At 37.4% G+C, this 26326-nt stretch overlaps 2 protein-coding genes across 11 annotated transcripts in view; one reads left to right on the top strand and one right to left on the bottom strand.

The window, feature by feature from the left end:
• LOC136265201 (uncharacterized) overlaps window positions 1–23092 on the top strand; it is a 31197-nt gene extending 8105 nt beyond the window's left edge. For 2 of the 5 annotated variants that reach the window (XM_066060041.1, XM_066060045.1), the window contains 33 exons: window positions 540–1121; window positions 2714–2887; window positions 4250–4426; window positions 6662–6835; window positions 10434–10610; window positions 14991–15164; window positions 15284–15531; window positions 15592–15850; window positions 15895–16004; window positions 16057–16182; window positions 16234–16291; window positions 16345–16443; window positions 16634–16725; window positions 16776–16930; window positions 16983–17031; window positions 17099–17167; window positions 17225–17345; window positions 18193–18312; window positions 18358–18424; window positions 18510–18624; window positions 18676–18746; window positions 18808–18937; window positions 19000–19100; window positions 19183–19294; window positions 19346–19502; window positions 19846–19912; window positions 19966–20032; window positions 20467–20564; window positions 21505–21631; window positions 21681–21722; window positions 22570–22629; window positions 22688–22727; window positions 22783–23092. In XM_066060041.1, coding sequence (XP_065916113.1) covers window positions 540–1121; window positions 2714–2887; window positions 4250–4426; window positions 6662–6835; window positions 10434–10610; window positions 14991–15164; window positions 15284–15531; window positions 15592–15850; window positions 15895–16004; window positions 16057–16182; window positions 16234–16291; window positions 16345–16443; window positions 16634–16725; window positions 16776–16930; window positions 16983–17031; window positions 17099–17167; window positions 17225–17345; window positions 18193–18312; window positions 18358–18424; window positions 18510–18624; window positions 18676–18746; window positions 18808–18937; window positions 19000–19100; window positions 19183–19294; window positions 19346–19502; window positions 19846–19912; window positions 19966–20032; window positions 20467–20564; window positions 21505–21631; window positions 21681–21722; window positions 22570–22629; window positions 22688–22727; window positions 22783–22967 — 4403 coding nt within the window. In that variant the 3' untranslated portion in view covers window positions 22968–23092. Of the gene's footprint in view, window positions 1–539; window positions 1122–2713; window positions 2888–4249; window positions 4427–6661; window positions 6836–10433; window positions 10611–14990; window positions 15165–15283; window positions 15532–15591; window positions 15851–15894; window positions 16005–16056; window positions 16183–16233; window positions 16292–16344; window positions 16444–16633; window positions 16726–16775; window positions 16931–16982; window positions 17032–17098; window positions 17168–17224; window positions 17346–18192; window positions 18313–18357; window positions 18425–18509; window positions 18625–18675; window positions 18747–18807; window positions 18938–18999; window positions 19101–19182; window positions 19295–19345; window positions 19503–19845; window positions 19913–19965; window positions 20033–20466; window positions 20565–21504; window positions 21632–21680; window positions 21723–22569; window positions 22630–22687; window positions 22728–22782 lie in introns of those variants that run through there. The other 3 variants (XM_066060042.1, XM_066060043.1, XM_066060044.1) reach the window with 3 other exon arrangements.
• The window catches only part of LOC136265214 (uncharacterized), a 272681-nt gene that overhangs the window by 94063 nt on the left and 152292 nt on the right, over window positions 1–26326 (bottom strand). The gene's annotated exons all lie outside the window — the stretch shown is intronic.

Below are 26326 nucleotides of genomic sequence, written 5' to 3'. Positions count from 1 at the left end.
AACAAAAAAGTCATAAAATGAAGTTTGAACTTTGAAGAAAATGCTAACAAGTCAGGTTCTTGCTCGGCAGCCAGAAAAGATTAAAACAAGATACACCTGACCAGAGGCAGATCCAGGGGGATTCAAAGGGTTCGATGGAACCCCCTTTTGGAAGAGCCTCTAATTTGAGATACTCTAATAGAGCGGTCACAGTATTCTTCTGAGGAGCAGTGTAGCAAACTACACATGTAGTTTATATAAGATGTAGTTGGTGGTGAAGGGGAACTATTGTCAGCAGGTAGTTGCCTTTTCTTTTCTTTTTTGGTCTTAGACTTACAGGTAGGCTGAAGTTTCAATTCCGGAGTGGTAGAACCCCCTTTTAAAAGTCTGTATCTGCCCCTGCTGACTACTATATTAGAGTCACTGGTAGTGTGGATGTTCTACTGAAGTTTCTAATCCAAAATGTCCATTATAGGGGGATTTTACACAGTGCATGCATATACAATCGGTGTCCTATATTGTTATGTATAGTTGTATCATTTATGTGTTTCCTTTTATAGAATGCACAACTAATGGATATGATGTAGTCTTTGTACTTGACATTTCAGTAAGTATACAGAAAAATGTTTTAGTTGGATCAATAAGAAATTTTACAACAAGAGTAGTTTCATTTTTAGACATTGGTTTAACAAGGAGCTTAGTTGGACTAATGTATTTTGCTGGAGATGCTAGAGTTGTGTTTGATTTACAGCAATACAGAAGCAAGCATACATTAACTTCAGCACTAAAGGAAATTGATTACCCTAAGGAGAGGGGCACCAAATATATATCCATATTACATCTTCTCAATGCGACTGCCCACAGTGATTCAATGGGTTTTAGACCTGACTATCCCAACATTGCTATAATTCTAACTGAGGGTAAATCAAAAGACGAACCAAGAACATTACGGAGAGAGGCTAAGAAATTTCATATGGAGCAACTCTATCAGCTGTTTGCTGTAGGAATAGGAAATGCTGATCAAGATCAATTAGACACTATTACCGGTGACCCATCCATGGTATTTTTGGTAGACAACCTTGATGAACCAGCTCTGGAACAACTTGAGAAAAATCTTTCCCAACAGCTGTGTAAAAATCGAAGTAAGTTTAACATTTTGTTTATGAATTACACAATGAAACTACTTGAAACTTATTACAGTTAAACATACACTATTTTAAAGTTGCTAAACTAAGCAACATTATGTACCAAGAAGGAAGTTATATAAATCACAAAAACTATAGCTGACTCGATTTGTCCTATACATAATTACAAGAGTCCACAATAAAGAACTTCTATTTTGTGGTATACAGGTGAATTTGCTTTGGTGAAGATGGAAACACAAGTTTAAAATACAAATGAAGTTAAGCTTGTAAGGCAAATGTGTTAGCAAGTGGTTAGACCACCATAATTCCATAGTAACTTTTTGCTAGCTATTGGAAATAGGCCTGAGTCAAATGTATGCTCAAAATTTTACCCAAAATGTTTTCAACAAATTTTTACCTATCATGCTCATTCAGTGTTCCCATTATATGCTTGCATTTATGCTCCTTGGTTAATAACATTTCTTGCAATTATCTTGGACACATTTTAATCAGTGAATACTCTATTAGAGTAGTTCACTACAAAATGACTTGTTCTAGTAGATATGTCAATGTAAGGAAATATATTTGAGTGCTCTATTGCAGTTTTACAGTTTCCACTGAATGCTCTATTAGAGAGTATCATTTTCATACAATCAAGTTTGAAATATCAGCTTTATATGTTGGCATAGTACTCCAGCCTATTATGCTTTTAATGTGCTGATGGAGGCTTAATTGGAAAGCTTTAGAACTTGCTGATAGCTACAGCACATAGTAAATTAGGGATTTAACACTAGTAAAACAAGGTATGTAACTGAATTTTGAAGACAAAACTATCCAAATAGCTCATCAGCAGTTTCAAGTTATTATAACTGAGAGGGACTATAACTGAAGTCAGACACAAGATTACAACACCATACTGGTGCCTTAGTGGCTGATGTGCAGTAGAATCAATACAAAATATGTTTGGCTGACTGTAACTGTAACAGACCATCCACCAGTGCACCACTGATTCACATCAAGCCAGGTCCTTACCAAAGCCAGAAATTGCCATTCAAGCTTGCCCCACCACCCAGAAAAGATGTCTCTTGAAACCAGCCTCAAGTAGATTGAGCAATGCTGAGGCTTCAAACTAGTAGTGCAATAGTATAGCTTAGTGTGTTATACAATTTGTTCATTGTCACATGATGAGTGCTTCATTTTGAGCATGAATCATGTCCTCCCCACACCCTTCTCTGGTGTCTACTAGAATAGTCTTGTAAACAATCAAGATACTCTAATAGAGCAGTCAATAACTGTTAATAGTACTGTCATAGCAATACCATGTAAGTAAATTTGAGTTGACTGCTACTCAGCAAGAACATTTATACTGATGTTAATGCATACATCCCAGTTAAAACTCTGACATCTGAAAATCTTACTGTAAGATTAGATGTATGTTTATAGCACTATAGGTGGTGAAAGTGTCTCTCTGACCACCTGCATTTGACCTAGGTGTGTTGTTATACCCTTGCCAGCTTTTGTATCTGCCCTTGCTATATATCCATGTGTTAATGTATGTATGTGTTTAGTATGTAAATGAGTAAAGATAGCTTTTTGTTTATAATCCTCAGTATCATGTCCATCACTTACTGCTCCTAACAATGGAATGATTGACTGTACTGGGAATATGTTTGAAGACACTTGTACCTTCTCATGTGATCATGGTTATGAGCTAAGTGGTAGTAAAACTCTAACCTGTCAGAGTGATCAAATCTGGAATGGTACTGATGTGATGTGTACACCAGGTAAGTGTGTGTACATATACCACGATGACATTGGAGTATATAAAGCAAATACACTCTAAGCAACAGGTTGGCCATGCTTGCAAAATTCTGTATTGCTATAAAATTATATTAAAATACATACTGCATAAAGAAACACATCTGTGGCCTGCTGAGTGAAAACCAACCGTTCTTGCAAAATTTATAAAAAAAACGTCTTGATATGTACTGAGTAAAAATACGCATGCTACATAAAAAAATTATGCATGTTTTAATCGCTTCAGTATGTAATAAAACAAAGCTCAAATCAATAAACCCTATAAACCACCAGATTCTCCTGTTCATAGGGAGTAAAATCTTTGTTTCAAGTTTGTACAACGATTGGTACGTGAGTTCATGGGTGCTTATTTACAATATGGTAGAAATAAAGTTCACCGTCGTTATTTTATGTTGGAGTTGCCTTATTTTTCATTCACACAGGGATGTACAGGGAAAACACTATACCTTGATCAATGTGTCAGTTCATGGTGAACAGGCTGAGCCAAACCTCATTTTCGTAGCTTGTTTTAGTTGTGAGTTATGATCAATTAAAGTTTGTAATTTATTTACCATATTGTTGCTGTACAAATCGAGTTTATTCCTGTTCCAAGTGTCTGGCACTATAACTCCAAGACTATTCATCACAAAAGGCTGAAACTTTGGCTGTCCACCCCTTTGTTATTTTAGATAACAGAGAAGCAATAAAATGGAATTTGAGGAATGTGCAAAAACAGCCAGTTCTTATTCAGCAAGCCACATATACTAAATAAACATTTGTGTACAGTTTAATTGCTCCAGTTTTATCTACTATACCATTGGATTTACCTGTTCATAAAGAGTAAGGTTATGTTCCTTTTGTATCCATACGCTAAAAGACATGTGAGTTTATGGGTATTTCTTTATGATGTAGTGGAAACAAAGTTTGCCATCATCATATGTGACCGAATTTTGGAAAATCATCCATATGGGTGCATTTAACACCTAAAATATTTAATGCTCAAATCACAAACTTTATAATGCAAATCTACTTGTTGATGGTTTTAAGCCATTCTCAATACCTTAAATTACAAGAAAATTCTAGAAATATTTTCAAAACTGTGTCCGGCTCATATTAGCAACCCACTAAATATGAAAATTCTAATTATTTCATGCGCACCCATATGGGTGATTTTCCAAAATTCGGTCACATATTTTCTTTTTGGATTAGCCTTCTGGTTGTGCGCACAAAATAAGTACTATATATGCCTTTGTGGATTAGCCTGTTCATGGAGAACACACTGCTGCATTTGTACCTGTTTCGGTTGTGATTGATTATCATATAATAACTGTAATTTATTGATTTTGTAGTGTCCTGCCAGCAATTTACTACTGCTCCTAATAATGGAATGATTAATTGTACTGGGAATATATTTGAAGACACTTGTACCTTCTCATGTAATCAAGGTTATGAGCTAAGTGGTAGTGAGAAGAGAACTTGTCAGAGTAATAAATTCTGGAATGGAACCAAGGCCATGTGCACAAAAGGTAATGATTTTTATGCACTCAGTACAGAAAATGAGTCAACCATTGGCCTTTTCCCAACGAGGCTGACCTAAATTCATTTTGATTACTGTGTATTTTTATTGGGGATGCTAATAACCTACAATAAGTTTCTATCTTCCAAACACTTTTCAACTCATATTTCTATACATATGTACATGCAAGGGCATAGCCAGGGGGGTTCGGATAGTTCAGACAAACCCCCCTTGCAGAGGCAGAATTTTTTGAAATTAAAATTCACACCAAATCTTACAGCCCTGGAGTTCTCCAGTAGCTACTTGCCTACTGGCACTCCTCTGTACTACTCTTGAGGGTCACGACTCATTAATGCATCTATTGCATCATGTGACCAATTGTACACGTGATGCATGGTTAAAACTTCAAAGAATTGTCTTCAGACAAATCACAAGGCAGCAGCTGTGATAAACTTGAGTGGTCGTGTTATGCATGTGTCAGGTTACTGACCATCAACAGCAGGACCAGCCGAACATAATGTGTACCTGTAAGAAAGTATTGCCAACTAAAGGACTCAAGTGTGGAGGGCTCCTGTATGCTAAGTTAGCTATCAGTATGTAGTGGAGATTAGTTAGTATGGCAATAGGTTATATCTATAAGCTGCATAAACAGCAGTTTGTAGGTTTTAGCTAGTTAGATGCACAAACAGCACCTTTTGATGTTACTGCCTCGGAGCACATTTTTTTGTATACATATTTTTGTTCCTACATGGTCTAGGGGAAGCACCCAGGCCTTCCCCTAAATACATTCCACTTTGAATCTGAACCCCCTTCAAAAAAATCCTGGCTACGCCCCTGACATGCTTTCATACATACATGCATGCATACATACATACACACACACACATACATACATACATACATACATACATACATACATACATACATACATACATACATACATACATACATACATACATACATACATACATACATACATGCATACATACATACATACATACATACATACATACATACATACATGCATACATACATACACACATACACATACACATACATACATATATACACACATACATACATGCATGCATCGCATGGATGCATACATGCACGCGCACACTCACTGACACACACACAAAAAATACAGACACACGCACGCACGCACACACACACACACACACACACACACACACACACACACACACACACACTGACACACTTACACTCAAAGAACTTTATTTATGTAGTTTCTCTATTAGAGTGTCTCAATCTTTATTTAGTGGTAAAAAATGTCTTAATATTTTAATACTTCTTATGTCAAATGCACAACTCGTGACGATGTTGAATTTGTATATGTTAAAGCATAGATGTGAGTGCTATATGAAAAATAAAGCATGAAGTGTGCGGCCGAGATGCTAATAAAGCACGAGAGAAAGCTGAGTGCTTTATTTTTCATATAGCACGAGCAAGGCTATGCTTTAAATGATTTATGGAACTTTCTAGTCGTGTAGCTTCACCATACACTAAGACGCATAATTAACACATGTTGCACAAACTATTAGCAGCCTGAATGCACACAAACTAGTTTAACAAAGTAACTCACGTGTAGTTCACCATAGTTTGGCATGGAATACGTTCATCACGTATTTTGGCAGGTTTTGCTCGCAACCCACAATCGACTCTATTGCGCGTCACATGGGGAAATATTTCTGTGATATCTCCAGGACTTGTCCATTTACATTAACAAACGTAACAGCAACGTTACCTTCTCCCACCCATCATCGAAGCATTTAGGTATGTCTATAAAAGCAATCCAGTGGTAGAATTCGTATTGGCTGGGGTGATTGATCACTCAGCGCGGCGAGGCTATCAGCCTTCTCTGGCATGGATGATTAGTTGTACTGGCATGAGTCCCACAGGCTATTAGCCTGCACTAAGGCATGTAGGCAGCTGTGCTGAACGAATAAAGTACTCTTTGTGGTCATGAAGCACTGTTGGCCAGCTGAGAGTGTACTTTATGAAATTTAAAAAGATCTCACCCACGCGAAGTTCTATAAAGTATAATAAAGGCTGTATGTAAGTAAGGATAATTTAATGTATGAATCTTCTAAGAGTCCTTATGCAGTAAAGCAACCTATAACTATACGTAAAGCACACACAAAGGCTTTGGTACTGTATTTACATACACTCTTATAATGAAATGTGGATAATGAGGTAAAAATAGTTTTCTGTTTATAATCCTCAGTGTCATGTCCATCACTTACTGCTCCTAATAATGGAATGATTGACTGTACTGGGAATATGTTTGAAGACACTTGTACCTTCTCATGTGATCAAGGTTATGAGTTAAGTGGTAGTGAAACTCGGACCTGTCAAAGTAACACAACATGGAATGGTACTGATGTGATGTGTACACCAGGTATGTGTGTGTGTGTGTTGTCTACAGTCACATAATATATATTAATGCCTCACTTCTCCTTCATGGCAGCAAATTTAGTCAAGTACAATCTGTTACTATAATGAAGAAACATTTGCAACCTCAATGCATTTATAGTACAGTGTACATTGATACACCACTAGAAAACTTTAAAGTACCAAGATGTAAAAACACACACACCATTGAACCTACAACCTAACCATGCACACAAAGCAGATACATTTGAGCTGTGATTTGTATGACTGAATGTAGCTCAACAGTTCTCAGTCTTCAATGTACTAACAGCAGTATGTACAGAAGTTTGAACACAACAAAGCCAAATGATGAATACTGTATTTCCTTAGTTTAAAATCATACCTTTAATAGTAGCTGTACTTGAGTGGTGCCACGGTCGATTTTGAAATAAGAGCTTAATAAACATCATTTTCAAGCATCAAGTAGTGGTTGAGCTTCAATAGTTGCTGTGTCAGTTTTTTGAACTAAGGTAATAAGCACCACGGCATTTAACCGGTGCATTATTTAGAGCATGAATCATGTAAATATGTGCTAAATAAGCATTAAAATAGATGGTATTGTGGATGGACAAAAATGAACAGAAAGGTGTCTTAGTGTAAAGCTACTTTGATAGGAAGATCGTCAAGTCGAAGGTAGAGCTTAGAATAGTCAAGTGGAGTAATTTCTAGGAATGTGATGTACGTGAGCATGCGCCTCTGCATAATATCCTAATTAGGAAATTTTAAAAGTTACTTATTATAGTACACAGCAGCCATATGTGAATTTCGCTGTTTGTGGAGTTACATGCTCCCTTGTCCATAGGATTCAATGTGCTCCTAGCTGTTCTCAACCAATGGATTCAAAATCTTGGAATTTAGTTAGTAGTACTTCACTTGCTAGAAATATTTTCATTCAACCATATAGGATCAATATGTTTGTGATATTCTACTCAATCATATATAGTAGTAGGTGTTTTGTTAAGATTCAAATCATCAACAATCACAAGGTACAAGTTCAATAATTACAACAAATCAACTGAATTTATCTAAATACAATAGTAATTCTAAAATCACATAATTACATTACAACACCTTTCCCATTATAAGAATGAGTTCAGTTCAATCAGTCAGGTTTCAGTCTGTTCTATGTAGTGCTTTGAACATCATATTGGCCCCGTGCTGTGCTAGTATTTGCCTTCCTTATATGTCAGCGATTGCACCGGCATATTGTGCCCTTACACTGTGCCAAGTACGATCTTGGTGCCACCTGATTCTTGCACACTCCTAAACTCCATGTAGTACTGCCAGGTAACCTCACATGCACCAGATCACCACTGTTCAAGGGAGGAAGCGGTTTAGATGTCTTGTTATAGTGCTTGCTTCCGTTGACCTGCTTTAATTTTAGCAGGAACTTGTTGAGGGATTTCAGGCTTGAGCAGTGTGGTAGATGAAGGCAGGAGTGTCTGTGTATGCCTACCAAGTAGGCGTTGGGCTACAGAAAAATTGGTTGGTTCCGTTGGAGTGTTGTGATAATTTAACAGTGTAAGGTTGATAACTGACTTGGTGAGCTTAGCTTTCTTCAGCAGAGTTTTGACGTTTTACCACACTCTCAGCCTTGCCATTGGATTGCGGATAGTGTGGGGAGGTTGTAACATGGTTGAATTCCCAAGTTGCTGCAAATTTGCTGAATTCCTCGGAGGCATAGGTGGGGCCATTATCTGATACCACTGTGTCGGGTATGCCGTGAGGAGCAAATGTTGCTTGGAGGGCTTTGATCATGGCTGGTGAGGTTTGGCTTCCTAACCTCTCCATCTCAATGTAGTTAGAGAAATAATCAACGGTCACCACAACACTGTCACCATTGAATGAGAACAAGTCAGTGGCAACTTAGCTCCATAGCCTCTCAAGAATCTCATGTACAGTGAGTGGTTCTTGGGTTTGAGATGGCAGTAGTGTGTTGCAGATGGAGCAGTTGCTCACGTAGTCTTTGATTTCTGAGTTCAACAGTGGCCAGTAGAGAACATCTCTTGTTCTTCACAAGCAGGATTCCACACTGAGATGACTCTCATGCACCATTTGTATCAATTCTTTCCTCTGCTGCCTTTATACAGTATAATTATAATCCTGGATGGAGAGCTCATCATGACACTTTACATATGGCTCCAATGGTACTTGGGTCTAGTCATTTGGCCAGCCTGAAAGGATATTTTGCTTGAGAATTTGCAGGGTGGAGTCCTTGTTTGTAGCCTCTTGAATTTGTTTGAGGCGTCTCGAAGATATTGGGAGGTGTTCGGTAAGATCCACTACTTCCTCTGAGTGACAGAATTCAGACTGGGGTGACGACACCGACACTGACTAGGTAGGGTAGGCCCTAGAAAGAACATCAGCTAAATACATTTCTGATCCTCTCTTATACGTAACATTTAAGTCATACCTTTGCAGCTGAAGGAGCATCCATTGTAGTCTCTTTGGTGAATTGTGAACTGGCTTCAGAGCTATGCTCACCAGTGGCTTATGGTCCGTTTCAACTGTTTCCACCCATGGACAAACTGGTCAAACTTCTCTCAGCCACAGACAATGGCCAGCATCTCCTTTTCTATTTGAGCATAGTTCCTTTCTGTCTGTGAGACCTCATGCTCCAAATGCTATGGGTTGGCTCTGTTGTAATAGAACATATCCTAGTCCACCCTCTGAGGCATCACAGTGAAGGGTGAGTGGCAGTTTCGGATCAAAATACTGGAGGGCAGGGACATTGGTGATCAGTTACTTCACCGTAGCAATGGCAGTGTTGTGCTCCGGACAGTTCGCATCCTTGTGGTTGAGCTAGCATAACAGCTCATAACTACTGATAACTGAGATAAAAATTTTGATAGGTATTGTGTCATGCCCAGAAGCTGTTGTAGTGATTAGACGTTGGTGGGTTTAGGCATGCTAATAACAGCCAATACCGAGGGTCTGGAGCCAGTCCATTGTCTGTTAGTAAGTGGTCAATGAAGGGAACTGAACTTAGTCGGGGTTTAACTTTCTCAGGATTTAGCTTGAGGCCCCTCTCTCTTGCTCGGTCAAGAAATGAATGCAAATTGGAATTATGGTTTGCTGTGGCCTCCTCCTTAGAGGCACCAAACCCACAAATCAGGAAATCATCAGCTATAACCTCGACACCACTCAGGCCTTCAACTACCTCATTCATCTTCTGCTGCCAGACTTCCGGTGCACTGCTAATGCCAAAGGGCATCCTCCTCCATTGATATCTTCCAATAGGACTATTAAACGTTGTCTAATAACTGGATTGTTCTGTCAGCTGCACCTTCCATGATCCTGTTTTGGCATCGAGGACACTGAATACCTTGGCATTGGCCAGACAGGTTGTAACTTCTTCAATGGTGGGGAGGGGGTAGTGGCTCCGCTAATTGCCTTATTGAGGTGCTGTGGATTTAAGTATATGCGTACCTTACCATCTTTCTTTTGTGCCACCACAATGGTACAACTATTACTTAAATGCAGTGCCTATTTGAGGTGCAGCATTTAATCAAGTAAATGTACTACACAATGGCTTACTTATGTAATTGATAACTGTAATTTTGTAGTGTCCTGTCAGCAACTTGCTACTGCACCTAATAATGGAATGATTGATTGTACTGGGAATATGTTTGAAGACACTTGTACCTTCTCATGTGACCAAGGTTATGAGCTAAATGGTAGTGAGAATAGAACTTGTCGGAGTGATAAAATCTGGAGTGGAACCGAGGCCATGTGCACGAAAGGTAATAACTTTTATACAAGCACTCAATGCAGAAAATGAGTCACCCATTGGCCTTTTCCCAACAAGGCTGACCTAAATTCATTTTGATTACTGTGTATTTCTATTGGGGATGCTAATAACCTACAATAAGTTTCTATCTTCCAAACACTTTTCAACTCATATTTCTATACGTATGTACGTACATGCATTGCATGGATGCACACGCACACTCACTAATATGCACAAATACACGCACACACACACAGACACACACATGCACACAATTTCCTCAACCATGCTTGCTTGTTCTGTATAACGTATGAATCTGAACTTTGCTGAAGATGTGGTCTCTGAATTGCCTAGTGCCACGCTCGTGTGCTATATAGAGATCACACTCTGAAGCAATACAAATGACAACAATTACATGCCAGTATCATTGGCAATGCATGGTTTGGATGCACCAATTATGCTGGTGCAGTTTCAGAAATGATAGGTGCAGGTAAATGTGGGAATGGAGAATTATGTTGGCTTTTGAAACAATTATTTAACATCACAGTTCCATTTTAAAAGATGGAGATACTCTAATAGAGCAGTCAGAAATTCTAATAGATCAGTCTCTGGCACAGTTGTACTACTCCAATGCACCAGTCACATATATGGCCTAATTTTAGAAAACCATCGACATCCACACATTTTTCAAATTCATTTTATTTGTTGTTTGCCATCTGTACAGACAGAGGAATCAACTGGCTAAGTTTCAGTTTCATAAGTTGAGCAGTGTGGGAAATACAGCACTAGACAGCCGTACAAGCAAATAAATCGGTATGTACAGAAGCCATCGAGAAAATAGTCTACAGGTGCTTACATAAACCATCTTAACTTACTGATAAAACAGTGTACAGAGTTGTCTCTTGGCTCATTGTGCTCGCCATGAATTTGTGAATCCACCCAGGTATAGTTTTTTTTTGTTTTCCCAAGGTATGCGTCTGTGTTCAAGAGGGAAGGCAAATTCACTGAAGAACAATCGTCGGTAAATTCTTTCGTCACCACAATGTAAACAAATGTCTGTAACTCAGAAACCTTCTCATGTATGGAGATGAAACAAGGATTTTTTAACTCCCTATGAACAGGCAAACATGATTATTCCCAGGATTTATCCATTGGAGTATTAATTCACCAACCAGTGAGGTGATAAAAACTTGCATAAATTTCTGGAACTTGCATTTTTTACCCATTGTTTTTATGTGTGTTTTAATACAAAAGTAGTATTGTGTGTAGATCAACAGTTTTCCAAAATTCGGTCACATACGGAGCAATGAAACACATATTTAGTAAAACTATTTGAAGCTGAAACAAAAATGTAAATGGACTAATATACAATGGCGTAGCTACCATTGAGGCAACCGAGTCAGCTGCCTCGGTAAAAAAATGCTTAACAATTCAGGCTGAGCAGCCTGAGTTTTCAGTGGCACCCCTAATTTTCTACTCAAACGTTTACTAAAACAGCATTACCATACCACACATAATAGAATCCATGTGGCTGTAGTACTAAGCAGGGCCTGAGCCCACGGTGACAAAGCTCGGCATTGGCTGGACCACTTTTCAGCTACTTGAATTTGTATCAAAAAGGTCGAGATACTCTAATAGAACAGCCATCCTAATGTACTCTAATAGAGCATTCAGTACAGATTATAGCCACTGTTCTCATTACACTGCTTGGTCTAAATCATTTACTTTTATACTGATTGTCTTTAAATTACTTTTCAATGAGTCAACTGCATGGCATTACATTGAGCTACTGAATTGATCACATCATGCACAGGGGCAGATCCAGGGGGGGGGGGGGGGGGGCTTTGGGGGCTGAAGCCCCCCATTCATATTTTGTCTTTACTTGATCAATATGCTGAGTATTATAATGAAATTTTGGTTTAACATAATTATATGATCACTAATAATACAAATACTCCTAAATCCACCTTATAAACATTTTTTAAGGTATTATCAGTGGATTTGTGTTAAAGGTTATGCAACAAGGACCAGGATCAGCATGGAAGTTGTATAAGATCGAGATACTCTAATAGAGCAGTCACCTAACTACTCTAATAGAACATTCAGTGGATGGTTCTGTTATGGAATTTTTCCAATTCTACCTGTACCTATACATACAATGAAATGCTTTGATCTGTTTAAAAGGCTTGATTCATCTACTTGTGTAGTTGTTATGGATGGCAATACTTAATTCAGGTACACAAGTTCCATTGAAAATGCTCTCAGATTCAATCTCGTATCATTCAAATTTCAAAATTTTCCAGTTTCAGCATTATTATTCTAACATGTACCTATTGTTGTGCATCATGTGCTTGGCTGTCTGAACCTAGCTACACAAACTTTTCCATTAATAAATGCTGCAGAGAGCCATACCTATAATCTGAAGGCAGTATACAGTATATAAAATATCTACAGGCAGAAATATGCATTTTATGTGGAAATGTCTCCAAACTGTAGTATTTTAGCATATATTTTTCAAAAACTTTCCTTGGGGGGGTATGCCCCCAGACCCCCCTAGTTCCAGCATGCTTCGCATGCTGGGAGGTGTACTTCACACACCTCCACCCAAGAGGTTAGTATCTTCAGTTATCCCCTCCTTTTTATAAATCCTAGATCCACCCCTGATGCATTAGCACTACAATTAAAAAATAGCTTTTTTTCAAAGCATATAATTATTTTCAAAATTTTCCTCAAAGGAGCATTCCATCATACTCCTAGCTTGACATGCAGCTGAATATCACATGAAAGAGATAATCTCCGACTTAAATATCACAACAGATCAATATAAAGTATAGTGTGCATGACTACGTATGACCTCCATTGCAGTCCATGGATGGCCTGACCTCTAAGAATATCTCCGAAATAAGTCAGCTTTTTGTGCTGAGTGAAATAGCTAGTTTCATAATCGAAGCATGGTATACTGTAGTATTAACTAAGCTGTAACATTAACTAAGGTTGAGCATTATTTATGACATGTAGAAAAATGCTCAGAGTCTTCTGAAACAGTTTCTTCCATCCAACCAGTAAGCCTGCAAATACCAAACTTGAAAGTGTTTGTGGATCAGTTGTGTCAGACCCTCTCAATTTGGTCAATGCATAAACTTTACCTCAGTAAAACTTTATTCCTGGCTACGCCACTGAATATAGCAATAAACTGTCATTATTGGCCAATGATGGTGGCATAATTTTGCAAAAGCATAATATTTTATTTTTGAGCACTATACACTCAAAAGCATAATGCTCAACTTTAAGAGCATAATGGCCTCATGACTATACATGGTCATATCAACAGTCATGAGGGAGGTGTAAGTTTCTAGTAATTAATAACTACATTCTTGTTTGCCAACAATTATCAAGCTATGATAACAAGTTGTAGTTTAAATTAGTTTAGGCTTTAAAACAAAGGATTCTAACTATATAAAATTTATAAATAAAAAAGAAGAAAACATGCAACCAGACAAGGATTTTAAATCTACAACCTAACCACAACTCTTGCATGTTATGTCAAGAGTTCTAACAGTTAAACTACTTTTCATAGCTGAAGGTTACTCTACACCATTATCTTTAACACACTGTAGAAGAAAACAAAAGCACATGAAGTCTAAAATTAAGAATGAAAATCAGAGTAACCAGATGATAAGTGTTTCATTTCAAACAGGAGTTATGTTAATTAGGGCCGGTGGAAGCACTACGGCCACTGCTGTAGCAGATTTTCACAGCCCAACTTAGCCAGTCATGTGAGCGCATGCCTAGCTAAGCTAATATAGCTACACACTAATAAGGTAGCTCCGTATAGTAGTTGCGTTGTCATGACATACACTAATTATAGACACCAACCATTCTAACCTTTAATGCAGTAAAAGGATGTGCAGCCAACTTCATGTTACCACTTGTTTATCCTCTATTATATTCGTGCATCTAATGATTGAAGCACGTGATAACCAGTGCAGTGGAGGTTCTTCCAGCTCTGCTGAGAGGTAGGTTATTATTATTATTATTGAGGGTACAGGTAAGAAGGCAAAGCCTGTAAAAACCTGATCAACTGTATAAACGAAATTAGACTTTACAACATATGGAAAGGTAGTGTGACAGCTAGGGAAGTTACAAAAGTCAGCGTATATATGAAGCAATATCTTAAAATTTACTCTTTTAAAGTGCTAAATTTGTTTCAGAATGTGGTTTACAAACACTAAAAATTCAAAATTTTCCCGGGGGGGGGGGGGCATTCCCCCAGGCCCCCCTAGAGGGCTCATCACAAACCCTGAATCATTACCTGGCTTGTTGTCTAGTACTGCATATCTGAGATGTATTATTTATTGGGTAAATATGTATAGTTTCTGTCTACAATCCTCAGTGTCATGCCCATCACTTACTGCTCCTAATAATGGAATGATTGACTGTACTGGGAATATGTCTGAAGACACTTGTACCTTCTCATGTGATCAAGGTTTTGAGCTAAGTGGTAGTGAAATTTGGACCTGTCAGAGTGATCAAACCTGGAATGGTACTGACGTGATGTGTATGCCAGGTTAGCACATGTATATACCAATTGTTACGTTCTTATATCACCCATTTTATTTTACATTGTTAGTTTGTAGTATGTAAGTTGCTAAGAACACAGTAAGCATGATTGTTGATATTATGTAGTTTGTCTAGGTCCAAATCTATCATATGGTCTGGTTTGGCAAACCACTGCAGCTAACACTACAGTTGAACAGGATTGCTATAATATTCACCAGATATTTTGGTGTGGTCTTAACGCTACTAGAAAGTGTTCAGATAATGGTACATGGAGCAATGTTGATATAACACAATGTACAGTTAGAGAGAGATCATCACTGATTTTGTTCTCTATATATTTGGCAACTATTGATGACGCATGTGAAATTGAAAAGGTGTGTGTGTGTGTATGTATTTGTATGGCTGCAATATAATTATATGTGTCAACTCATTAGACTGATGGTTTGCAGTTGCTGCAAGTAGTTAACACAAAGGATGTCACAGTTAGAAGTACAATAGACTGTTCCCAGCAAAAAGACTCAGGAAAACGTCCCACTCATCAAGCATCTAGTGTGCAATTAGCTGTGTTCACTAATGAACTAAATGACTTTGACCTGGCAACACTTTCTGATGCCGTTGAAAGGGTTGCTAAAAACTACAGTAGTTGTCAAAAGGACTTTGGACCACCAGAATTAATAAAGTTATCATCAACTGGTATGATGCATGTTGATAACCTTCAAGTTTTTGTTTTTTTTCAGGTAGTTGTAAATGTACTGTTTCGTCGGGAGATGAATCTTTGCATATAATCAATATTTCTATTTGTGTTGGCCCACCAGTAAGTCCATATAACTCTACTAACAGTATTGAGGTGAGAGCCATATTATAATCCATTAAAGTGTATAGCACTACTGTACATGCAGTGTAATGCACCATGTTATGCTGGAGATGGTAGTATGTGTGGTTATGATGAAGATCAAGATGGAATGCCTAATGAGGAATTACTAGGATGTAACTTGAATATATCAAGTGATGTCAAGTGCCAAAAAGTAACAAATGTTTACTTTTACAGTAATTTTCAGGTTGTACAATATTTTTAGGATGTCTGTGTTTATATTCCTAATCCTGGAGCTAATGCAAGTGCCTGCATGCCAAAAAGTAAGTTATATTTTGTACCTGAAGTCTAATGTACGTATAGATGGTACTTCCAGATCCTGTCTGCCAGGCAGAAACAGATAAGGAGTTTGGAATTAAATGGCCGGGTGCATTTCATGATGAACCAGTTATGAGATGCTGTCCAAATGGAACAGGTACTATACAAATTCAAATAAATTACTTATATACCTAGGTTTCCATGACTACATAACATGTAGCAGATAAGTGTGTATAAATATTTGAGGTGAAAATTTTGGAGGCCTTATTTACATAAATTCCAAGCCCAAGTATAAAATTCATTGGGTAGCTACCAGGATTCACTTTTGCAATGAATTTGTTACACAGGTTGTGCATCACGGCTATGCAATTCATCAGGTATTTGGGAAGTAGCAAATGTTAAGAAGTGTTGGAGTTTTGTGTATCAAAAACTGGAAGAGGTACAAATTAATAATGTAACTAAGGCCAGTATCATCTTCATCACTATAAGGTCTCGTCACTACTGGTTAATTCTAGTGGTGAAGCACTTCCTGGAATAGCACACAGAATACAAATGGACTTGGCTAAACTAGTCATGCCGGGATCATATTCTATATTCCCTCTTGATCTGAAATCTGTTAATGTTATAAATAGAAATATTTTAGAGTGAGTTGCATGATATGTTCACCATATCAACCATTCATTACTTCACATTTAGTGCTGTTGAAAATAACATGGATACATTAAATATGGATGGTTTTATTAATGTAAGTAATGGACTTAACTGTGACTGATCATATTATATAACTATTCAATATGCATGTATACATGCAGACTTCAGTAGGTCTCCACAGCAATTTGCTCCACTCCAGTAATAAACCTGGTTATCTACAGTTAATGGAAGTAAGCATATACTATTTTTTATAATAATCACTGCTGTATTATTGTATATCATTGCAGGTAAACCACACAGAGAATCAACAGTTGATAGTTATTACGGAAAGACTTGGCATACTGTTAGCTAGTGACATCAATAGTACCATTGGAAATAACAGTATGAAATTTAAAGGAAAAAATTTAGGTACAAAAATAATTTTTAAACCAGGCGCACGCCCACAGCCGGCCGAAGGCCGGCTGTAGACGTGCGCCTGGTTTACTGTAATTGTTTCCGTAAAAGTGTGTGTGTGTACCTATCTATGTACCTATCTACCTATGTTTGTCCGTACGCACCCACGTGAGCAAAATCGTTTAATAACGGTGAAAGCAGCTTTTACGTAAGAAGTAAAAGTGAAATGAAGTCTGTATTAAACTTCTGCACAGGTGAACTTTGCTCTGAGGTGGTTTCTTTTCGGCGGACTGAAATACGGGTGTGGTGACTTTCCTCAGACTACCTTCCCCTTGAGGTTTTCAGACATTTAGCAACTTAAAAACAACGGTGCAGGCCTGGTACACTGCCAGGAATAGCCTATCGCTTCGAATTGAAAGGGGGCGTATCCCTTACGTACGCGAACGAAAATGAAGAGCAGCTTTGAGGCTTTGTCGAGAGAATTTGTGGGGAAAAACACGTTAGTCACACTATAAAACAGTTTAGAAGATAGTTTTGCGCGTAATATGTTGGTAAAAGGGTTTATTTAACAAACGCTTCCTTAGCAGTGCATAGCAACGTAATTGAATGAATTACGAATATTTCATGAATTACGAGAAATAGCTAATTATATTATTGCACAACCCAAACTACCATATTGTAAAGTAGTAACACATAGTTGGTTAATTCATAGTAGTATACACTGTCTATAGTTATTCCAGATGAGTTAGCTAGCTGCATGGCGCCTGGTTTTTAGAAGTAGCACAACATCAACTTGTTTTTCTTGTGATGTGTGTATGTGGTTTTTTACCTAGCTTATTTGGTGTATTATTTATTTTGTTAGCTATTTCAGTTGAGAAGAGAAATGCATCTAACCTCGAAACTGTTAGTTACATTGGTGTGGAAAATGATGCTGCTATTATTATACCAGCAAGTGTAATTAAAGAAAGATCAGAAACATTTGGTAACTTAATTATTCGCTAAATGGCTATAATATTTTATTTATCAGGTGACAAAATGGTTCCAATTGCTCATATTGAATACACCAATATAGAGGACTATTTACCAAGGAATTTGTAAGTCATACTATATAGTATTCTTGAATTGTGTAATACATGCACCTTGTATCAGGACAACTAAATATATTTGTTTATTATTTAGGAGTATGCCAAACAAAGGAGTTCCAGTTAGTTCAGTGATTTCCAGTCAAGTTGGGAATTCCACCATGCCAATGTCTTCTGATGAACCAATTATTTTAATGTTACAACACAATGCTGTAAGTTACACTGATAAGACATGCCATCCCACTGTATTTGTTTATTCACAGGGAAACATTACAGGAGCTAATATCAGTACTCTCAGATGTGTGTTTTGGAATTTCACTTTAACACAAAATGGGTACGTATTCTTGCATGTGTGCATGTACATGCCTAAAAGTGAATTGTGATGTCTCTCACAGCGTCACTGGCGGATGGGATACCAACAATATAGTAGTTGTTGATGTAAACGATACCTTCATTACTTGTAATAGTACTCACTTGACCTCTTTTGCTGTACTAGTAGATGTAACTGGAGGAACAAGCAAACAGGTATCCACACAAAATTTTATATTATTGTATTATAATTTTAATTTATTTGCTGTGTGTGACAGAGAAAAGAGGAAGCAACTGCTCTAAACATAGTGTCATACATTGGATGCAGTGTGTCCATAGTTTGCTCCGTGATAGCTATATATTTACTGCTAATATACAGGTGTGTGCGTAGTTTGTATTAATGGCTTGCTAAAGTATACATACATAGTTCCAATAATTTTGGCTATGTATGCAAACTACAGGAACACAATTTTAAAAGGAACTCATAATTTCGTTTGTCTCAATCTTGCAATTGCTCTTCTGTTGTCCTTGCTTGTGTTTGTTGGTGGAATTAAAGGTGGCACTTACAATAATGTAAGCAATATAAGTTATAATTTGGTGCTTAGCTGTATTTATTAACCACAGGTTGTGTGTACAGTTGTGGCTGCTCTCTTGCACTACTTATTTACTGCAGTATTCAGTTGGATGTTGTGTGAAGGAATTTTACTTTATGTATTTCTAGTTAAAGTGTTTAACTTGGGATTCTTCACAAAAAAGAGGCTGTATTGTATTATTGGATGGGGTAAGTAACGCACACACACACACACACACACACGCACGCACGCACGCACACACACACACAATGGTTCTAGCTGCAATCTTCATTTTCAAAACAATGATATTGTGCAATGGTCAATTAATGTACATAGTGACTAGCTGGCCCACTCTCTTCATCAAATTGTTATCTGCTCAAATATTATGGTATGCTGTAAGAGTATTTCAATCATTTTATCAAATGACGAAATGGTAGAGTAAAATTCAACCTGTATAAAGTGATTACATATATCAGCCATTTTCAACTGTTTCTCTTTCTATTCCTGTCTCATCCAAGGAATTATTAACATGCAGTGTTTATATTTCTGAAGGTATTCCCATACCATTTGTGGCTATTTCAGTTGGAATAGCTCATGATCACTATGGAACTGATGAATTGTAAGGAACAACGTACTGCTTAGCACAATGTAACAAGTTTCTCTTCCCTCTAGTTGCTGGATATCCACTGATGATGGAGCTATTTGGGCTTTTGCAGGACCTATGCTTCTGATAGTTACCGTAATAACAAATTTAAGCATAAGAAAGCAAAACGGGTCATTTAAAGGATTGAAACATTAATGTATTGAAGTTGTCTCAAGCTAATGCTAATGCTGTTTTTTTTAAATTGCCAAATTGGCTTGGAAAATGGCTAAAACAGTTTGCCAAATCTATGGAGACCGTCAACTGAATAGTCCATAACTCTGTGAAAAATTACAGATAAACAAATTAATTTTCATGATGTTCAAATACTCTAATAGAACACTCATTATTGTAATATATAAAGCAATCACATTAGATGTTTGCTGATTAGAAGTTGAGATTTCACTTTAGAAAAACTGTATTGTACTGCTTACACATTTATGACTAATTGTTATGCAACCATTTGCAATGAAAATTGGATACTCTCTTGCTTGTCTGTGTGTTTAACCAGAGTCTACTTTCTTTGTATTCAGGTGAACATTGTTATCCTGTTCATGGTGCTTTATGTGTTATACAAGACTAAATCACAGAAAATGAGACCTTATACAGCCAAAAGAATTGCTGTCGTAAAGTTAGTTACGTACAGTGGAACCTCAGTTATCTGAACCCCTTGTGACCAGGAGTGGTCCATAAGTCTGAAAAGTTCATATCTCTGAAACTGTGTATAAATAACCTTTAAAATAGCATAAAGAAACTTTTTTTAAATATCAATATTTCAACTACCCTAATAGAACAGTCACTACTCTAATAGAGCAGTCATTTCCATGGTTTGGTTAACCAAGAATCTAGATAAGTGGGGTCCAGATAGCTGAGGTTCCACTGTATATGTACATTTGTAACTAGTTTTGGCAAAACTTAACTTCGACTCACAACAAAGCATTATTATTAGTAGATACGATGATCTTAAGTGATCATATTGTAATGTCTAGAACTATGCTAATGAAAGTATTTCACTGTTTATTATCTGGTGTATAAGTTTCTGGTTCCAGTAATATGCCTTGTTTTGAGCAGCTTTTTGTGCAGGTAGTAGTATTGCACATAATAGTCATAGGGATGGTGGGAAGAGGACGGTTGGAGCTTCTTCTAAGAGTACAAAATGGAGTGAGAAAATGACTGAAGGCAAAAATCCAATTTTCAGTCTTCAAGACCCTCCTTACTCCCAATTGAAGCCCTCCTAGGCTTACTACTAAATTTCAACAAAGCCATGGCCCTTGAATGGTACCAAACCTCTAAAGGGTTTCATAGCATATGAGAAAAAGTACAGACTAATTACTTCTGAAGAAAGGACAGAGTATAGTATGGTAGTTTATAAGGCTATCCAATTGCGATAAAAACACACATTTGATTTTTCTGTGTGGAAGCTGGGTTATGTATGTCAAATCTGTCCCCTCAGCTTGAATTGAAGCATTGATTGATTGTTTTGAGGAATTTTTTTTTATATGCCTCTTAAGAACTGTACATTAAGTAACCTTCCATCTTTCTTTGACTAACTGCCTTTGTACAATGTATAGGTCAATGCTTAAAGCAACTGTTGTACTGTTACCACTACTTGGACTGACTTGGGTATTTGGTTTGCTGGCAGTAAATAAAAATACCAGTGTATTTGCTTGGTTATTTACTGTACTGAATTCCTTACAGGTAATGTTATAACACATTACTGGAAATTTTACGCATGTGCATTTAATAGGGGCTATTTCTTCTTGGTTTTCATGTAATCAGAAATGACAAGGTATGAACATAAAATGACTGGATTTGTGAAAAGGGGTCTTACACTCACAACCAAATTACGAACTTTGACGATTCATATAGTGGAGGGGCATAGCACAAAAAATGGGCATTTCATGCAATTTATGATACAATTATGAAACTTTCCACACAAATAGTACTCCTTGTGATAATTTTCGATATAGAGCCATCACAGATTTGGCCTCTAGTGTACTTGGTTTTTATTTGAAGTCAATAGGTGATTTCATCCCAAAGTTATGATAATTTATATTAACCATGAAATTCTATGAAGTTTACTGCCAATCAGGTAATTTACACCCTAAGGGCAACAAATTTTATGACTACTTAAAGTAATCATAACTTTGTGGTGGAATGAGCTATTTTATTTCACTCAAACAAAGGACAAAAGTTATATTGTTTCATGGACAAACACCTTTAATTTGTTTTAACAGTGTTAAATAATGCTTCAGGGAGATAAAGAAAAGAATGATAAATTTTCAATGCAAAAATGGTTATAAAGGTTGCCTAAAGCCAAATATGCAGTGGCACTGCATCAAAAAATAAAAATCACAAGGATCACTATTTATGTGGAAAGTCTCATGATTGTATCACAAAGTGCACAAAATGCTTATTATATGCTGCTCTACTAAAAACTTCAGATTGGAAAAAGATATTGGCTTCAAATTTGGTCAGTATTGAGCACCAACATAGCTAAATAAATGCATGGAGGTTTATATGCTTCTTGAACACCAAATTATGGTCTTCCAGAATTGGATGTGTGTGGAAGACCCCTTTTCGCAAACCCAGTTACACGTACATGATGAGCTAAATGACAAGAGCAAATTTTAAAGGTGAAAGGAAGGATTAAGAAAATATTTGGCTTCAAAGAACCAACTGCAACTGTTATTGCTGTAAGAAAACAATATTAGTACGTTACGATCACAGAAGTAGAGTATGTGTTATTTTTAGGATCGCAGTCCATATATGTCAAAGAAAGTGATTAGAGAAGGTACGTACAGACACAGTCTTCATGTCACATAGTTGTATTGTGTGTTGTAATTTAGTGACCTCAAAGAAAACTAGAAATCTACACAATGGAACACAGTCAGTAGATAAACCTGATTACAATAATTTTTCTGAAAAAGAATTTAATCCACAGCCAGGCAACGAACATCATGATGTTGATATCAAGGTTGAAGGTGGACAATATCATAATGAGAACATCAAGATTCAGTGTACTGATGTTTAGAAGACCTACAATACTATGTCATGTTTGTGCTATCATGATGTAATTTATCACTTGTGTTATGCAAAATGAATTCATGCTATACATATTTGTACATATAGTTATAATGTTTTGGTGTTAAGTCATGACATTTGTATCAGTGGATTTATGACTCCTATACCAGTGAGATAACTATCACTTACAGATTACTATATTTGTATTATGCTGTCTGTTTCCCAGGGTAGGCACCAGCCTATTATGCTTTTAATTTTGCCTATTATGCTATGCTGCAGTGCTAAAAAACTTTGCCTATTATGCTCAAAATTTTTGCCACAGCTCCCACATTTTGTTACTTTTTAATGGATAATTATAACCTTTGGCTTATGATCAACTGGTTAAATGTAAAAAGTACTCGTTGCAGTGCATTAAGAATTTGGCTACATTGTAAACTCTAATGACAGTCATGTCAAATAACTACTTAGCTAATGCCATGTATCAGTAGCATCAACTGTTCTATTATTGTAAGTATCAACTGTTCTTTTTCTGTGGCATGCATTTTTGCTTACAGTATGACAATTATTCTGCCTATGTGACCAGGCCTGCGAAAATAGGGCATGTGGGCACAAACTACACCCCAACACATAACATCTCATATCTCAGTACAGGCATGGAATAGTTTTATTCTGTAACTTGTATGTTAAAGCCAAATAATTTTTTGAATAAATGCGGAAAAGTTCATAACCATACGGTACTGGAATACAAAGTTATGATGAATCAAAGTTTGAAAAAGTAGGCAATTATTATGTGCCCACATGCCCTATTATTGCAGGCCCGGTCACCCATTATGTTAGCATTATGCTTGATGCTTTCAGGCACCTGTTATGTTCAAAACTATGCCGGCTGCACAGCGCAACTGGAAGCATATACGGATATATACAAAACAGTCATTTTCAGACGTATACGGAGAATATACAGACAAATACAGAGACGGAGCAAGATGGCAGGCCGTATACAGGTGTATAGCTTGCCAATGAACGACGTTACATATACGTGAACGCCTTCTTCTGTTCACATAATTGTGGTCAAGACTGACTGCATTGTGTGAAACGTTGTCAAGGGCGAATCGCAAAACTCCTCTCAAACTGACCTTCAAGCCATTTTAGATGATTCACTTTTTAAACAGCTTATAAGCAGTTCCACCATTCGTGATCAAGCACGTCTGCGTGCTTTATCACATTCTTCTGGCACCAGCAGTGGTTGGCTTAAAGCACTTCCACAGCCTGCTTTGGGTCTAGCTATTCCTCCTCACGATTTTACTATAGCTTTACGTTTGTGGCTTGGCATTCCTTTGTTCCCTTCTTTACCACTCTGTACTTGTCTATCTGTCATTGACCAGTTTGGTGATCATCTGCTGGGGTGCTCTCATGGTCCCTTGAGGATCCAGCGTCATAATGCTTTAGTGTCTGTTGTACACCAGCGTTGAAATCGGGTCGGGTCATCCGGGTCACATTTTCTCCGGGTCTGACCCGGTTTACAATTTATCCGGATCTGACCAGGATTGGATCACGTGAGAAACGAAATTATTCGTTTGACGACGTGGAACTTATAAACGCTATCGCGTAGCTCTTTCGTGAGCCATGCCCACTTATCGCATTACCAACATATGCTCAGCCACGCCTATTTGTTAGTAAGTGCAGTATGTAGCACGAAACTGAGGGTATCTATGGTGAGGGGTGGCTATTGTCAGTAGGTGAAGACCTTTTTTTTTTTGGTCTTCAACCTACAGCTAGGCTGAAGTTGCAATATTTACTCAACACGAATCGAACGCTCAAAATGTAAACTCGTTCGCTCACCCGAGACTAGCCGAAACACGTCTCGGTTTTAATTAATCCGGATTGCTATCCGGGTCAGTGGGTCATCCGGGTCAGCAGTAGTGACCCGGTTTCAACGTTGTTGTACACCATGCCTTGCTCCAAGATCACCCTGGTGTTCTTAGGGAGCAAGGCATTCCATCTGACCGATTTCGTCCTGGCGACATATACCACCCTAACTTTCATCATATCAAACAATTAAGCGACTTTAAAAAAAATTTTTTTCGTTTACAAGATACACGCGTCTACACTGGAAGCAGGTTTTCAAGGCTCTGCCATGGAGCGTCAGATAACTTTTAAACCTTTTTCCGGTTCTAGCATGAATGGCCAGGATGACATCTACTTTCACGTAAAACGCAACAGCTTAATACGGCCTTTTTCATGGTACAAAGTAGGGGTTTTAACATTACACATAAAACCATTGGTAATGAAAATATTGGCTCACCCCAACAATCCAGGCGCGAACTTTTTAACGAATTCCGGTGATACAAGGCTAGATCGCTCCTTGCTTGAATACTTCAGCTAGTTATACCGTTCGTGACGAACGTTATACATGATACAAATAATTTTATAAAAATCACCATCTCAATCCAATAGTCGCATACCCCGGCTGAGCACTAATCATTAGTGACGCGCGCGCTATATTGCGTGGGCCAGTTGCAATGGAGAAGCATTCCTTTCGTGAATGTTTAATTCATCAACTTTTCAATGGTCAATAGCCCTTGTACATCATGCTAATAACACGTTAAACTATTTTGATCACATGATCCAACTTTGTAAATGTAATCAAATAAATATTAATTTTAAAAAACAATGATCAATATAAAACTTTCAAGTTAGCTGTTTCTGTGGAAAAAACGGTCAGATTTTATTTGGTGAATTTAAAAAAATCTTTATCACACACACACACACACACACACACACACACACACACACACTACACTACACTACACTACATATTCACATAAAAATAAAACACTACAAGGTATGGTGAGGGTTATTTACATTAGTTAATTTTGTGGTCCACCACATATAGCAACAAGGGAAATGTGTATCTGTGATCAAGAATTTAATTTAGATTCTAATATCATAATTAGATGGTCAGACTACCTTTGTCAACTAGAGATGAACTGACTTTTGGTAAAAAGCGAGGGGTAGCCAATGCCTTGGGACTCTTGTACACTATGTGAGAAATCCAATCAGAAATAAACAAATATTTTAGAAACCAAATCCTAAATCCAAAATCACGTAAAAATAATGGAGAAAGTGAGTTTAACAAAGTAGACAATGATCGATCACGAATAGCTAAAACAAGATGTAGATCAACAACTGTACAGGTAGTTACTAGTTAGCAATCTCACTAAATGCTTTTAAAATACATAAAGATTGGGACTCTCGTACACACCATTTGGGTGCTTTGCGTGGGCGTTGGAAACCCCTCTGATACACCATTTCGGTGTTTTGCATGGACGTTGGCTACCCCTCAAAAAAACAAAAACAAAAGACTATACA

Source organism: Dysidea avara, chromosome 8 (genome assembly GCF_963678975.1).
Source record: "Dysidea avara chromosome 8, odDysAvar1.4, whole genome shotgun sequence".
NCBI lineage: Eukaryota > Metazoa > Porifera > Demospongiae > Dictyoceratida > Dysideidae > Dysidea > Dysidea avara.
Note: the sequence above shows the minus strand (reverse complement) of the source record. Positions and strands in the feature narration are given on the sequence as shown.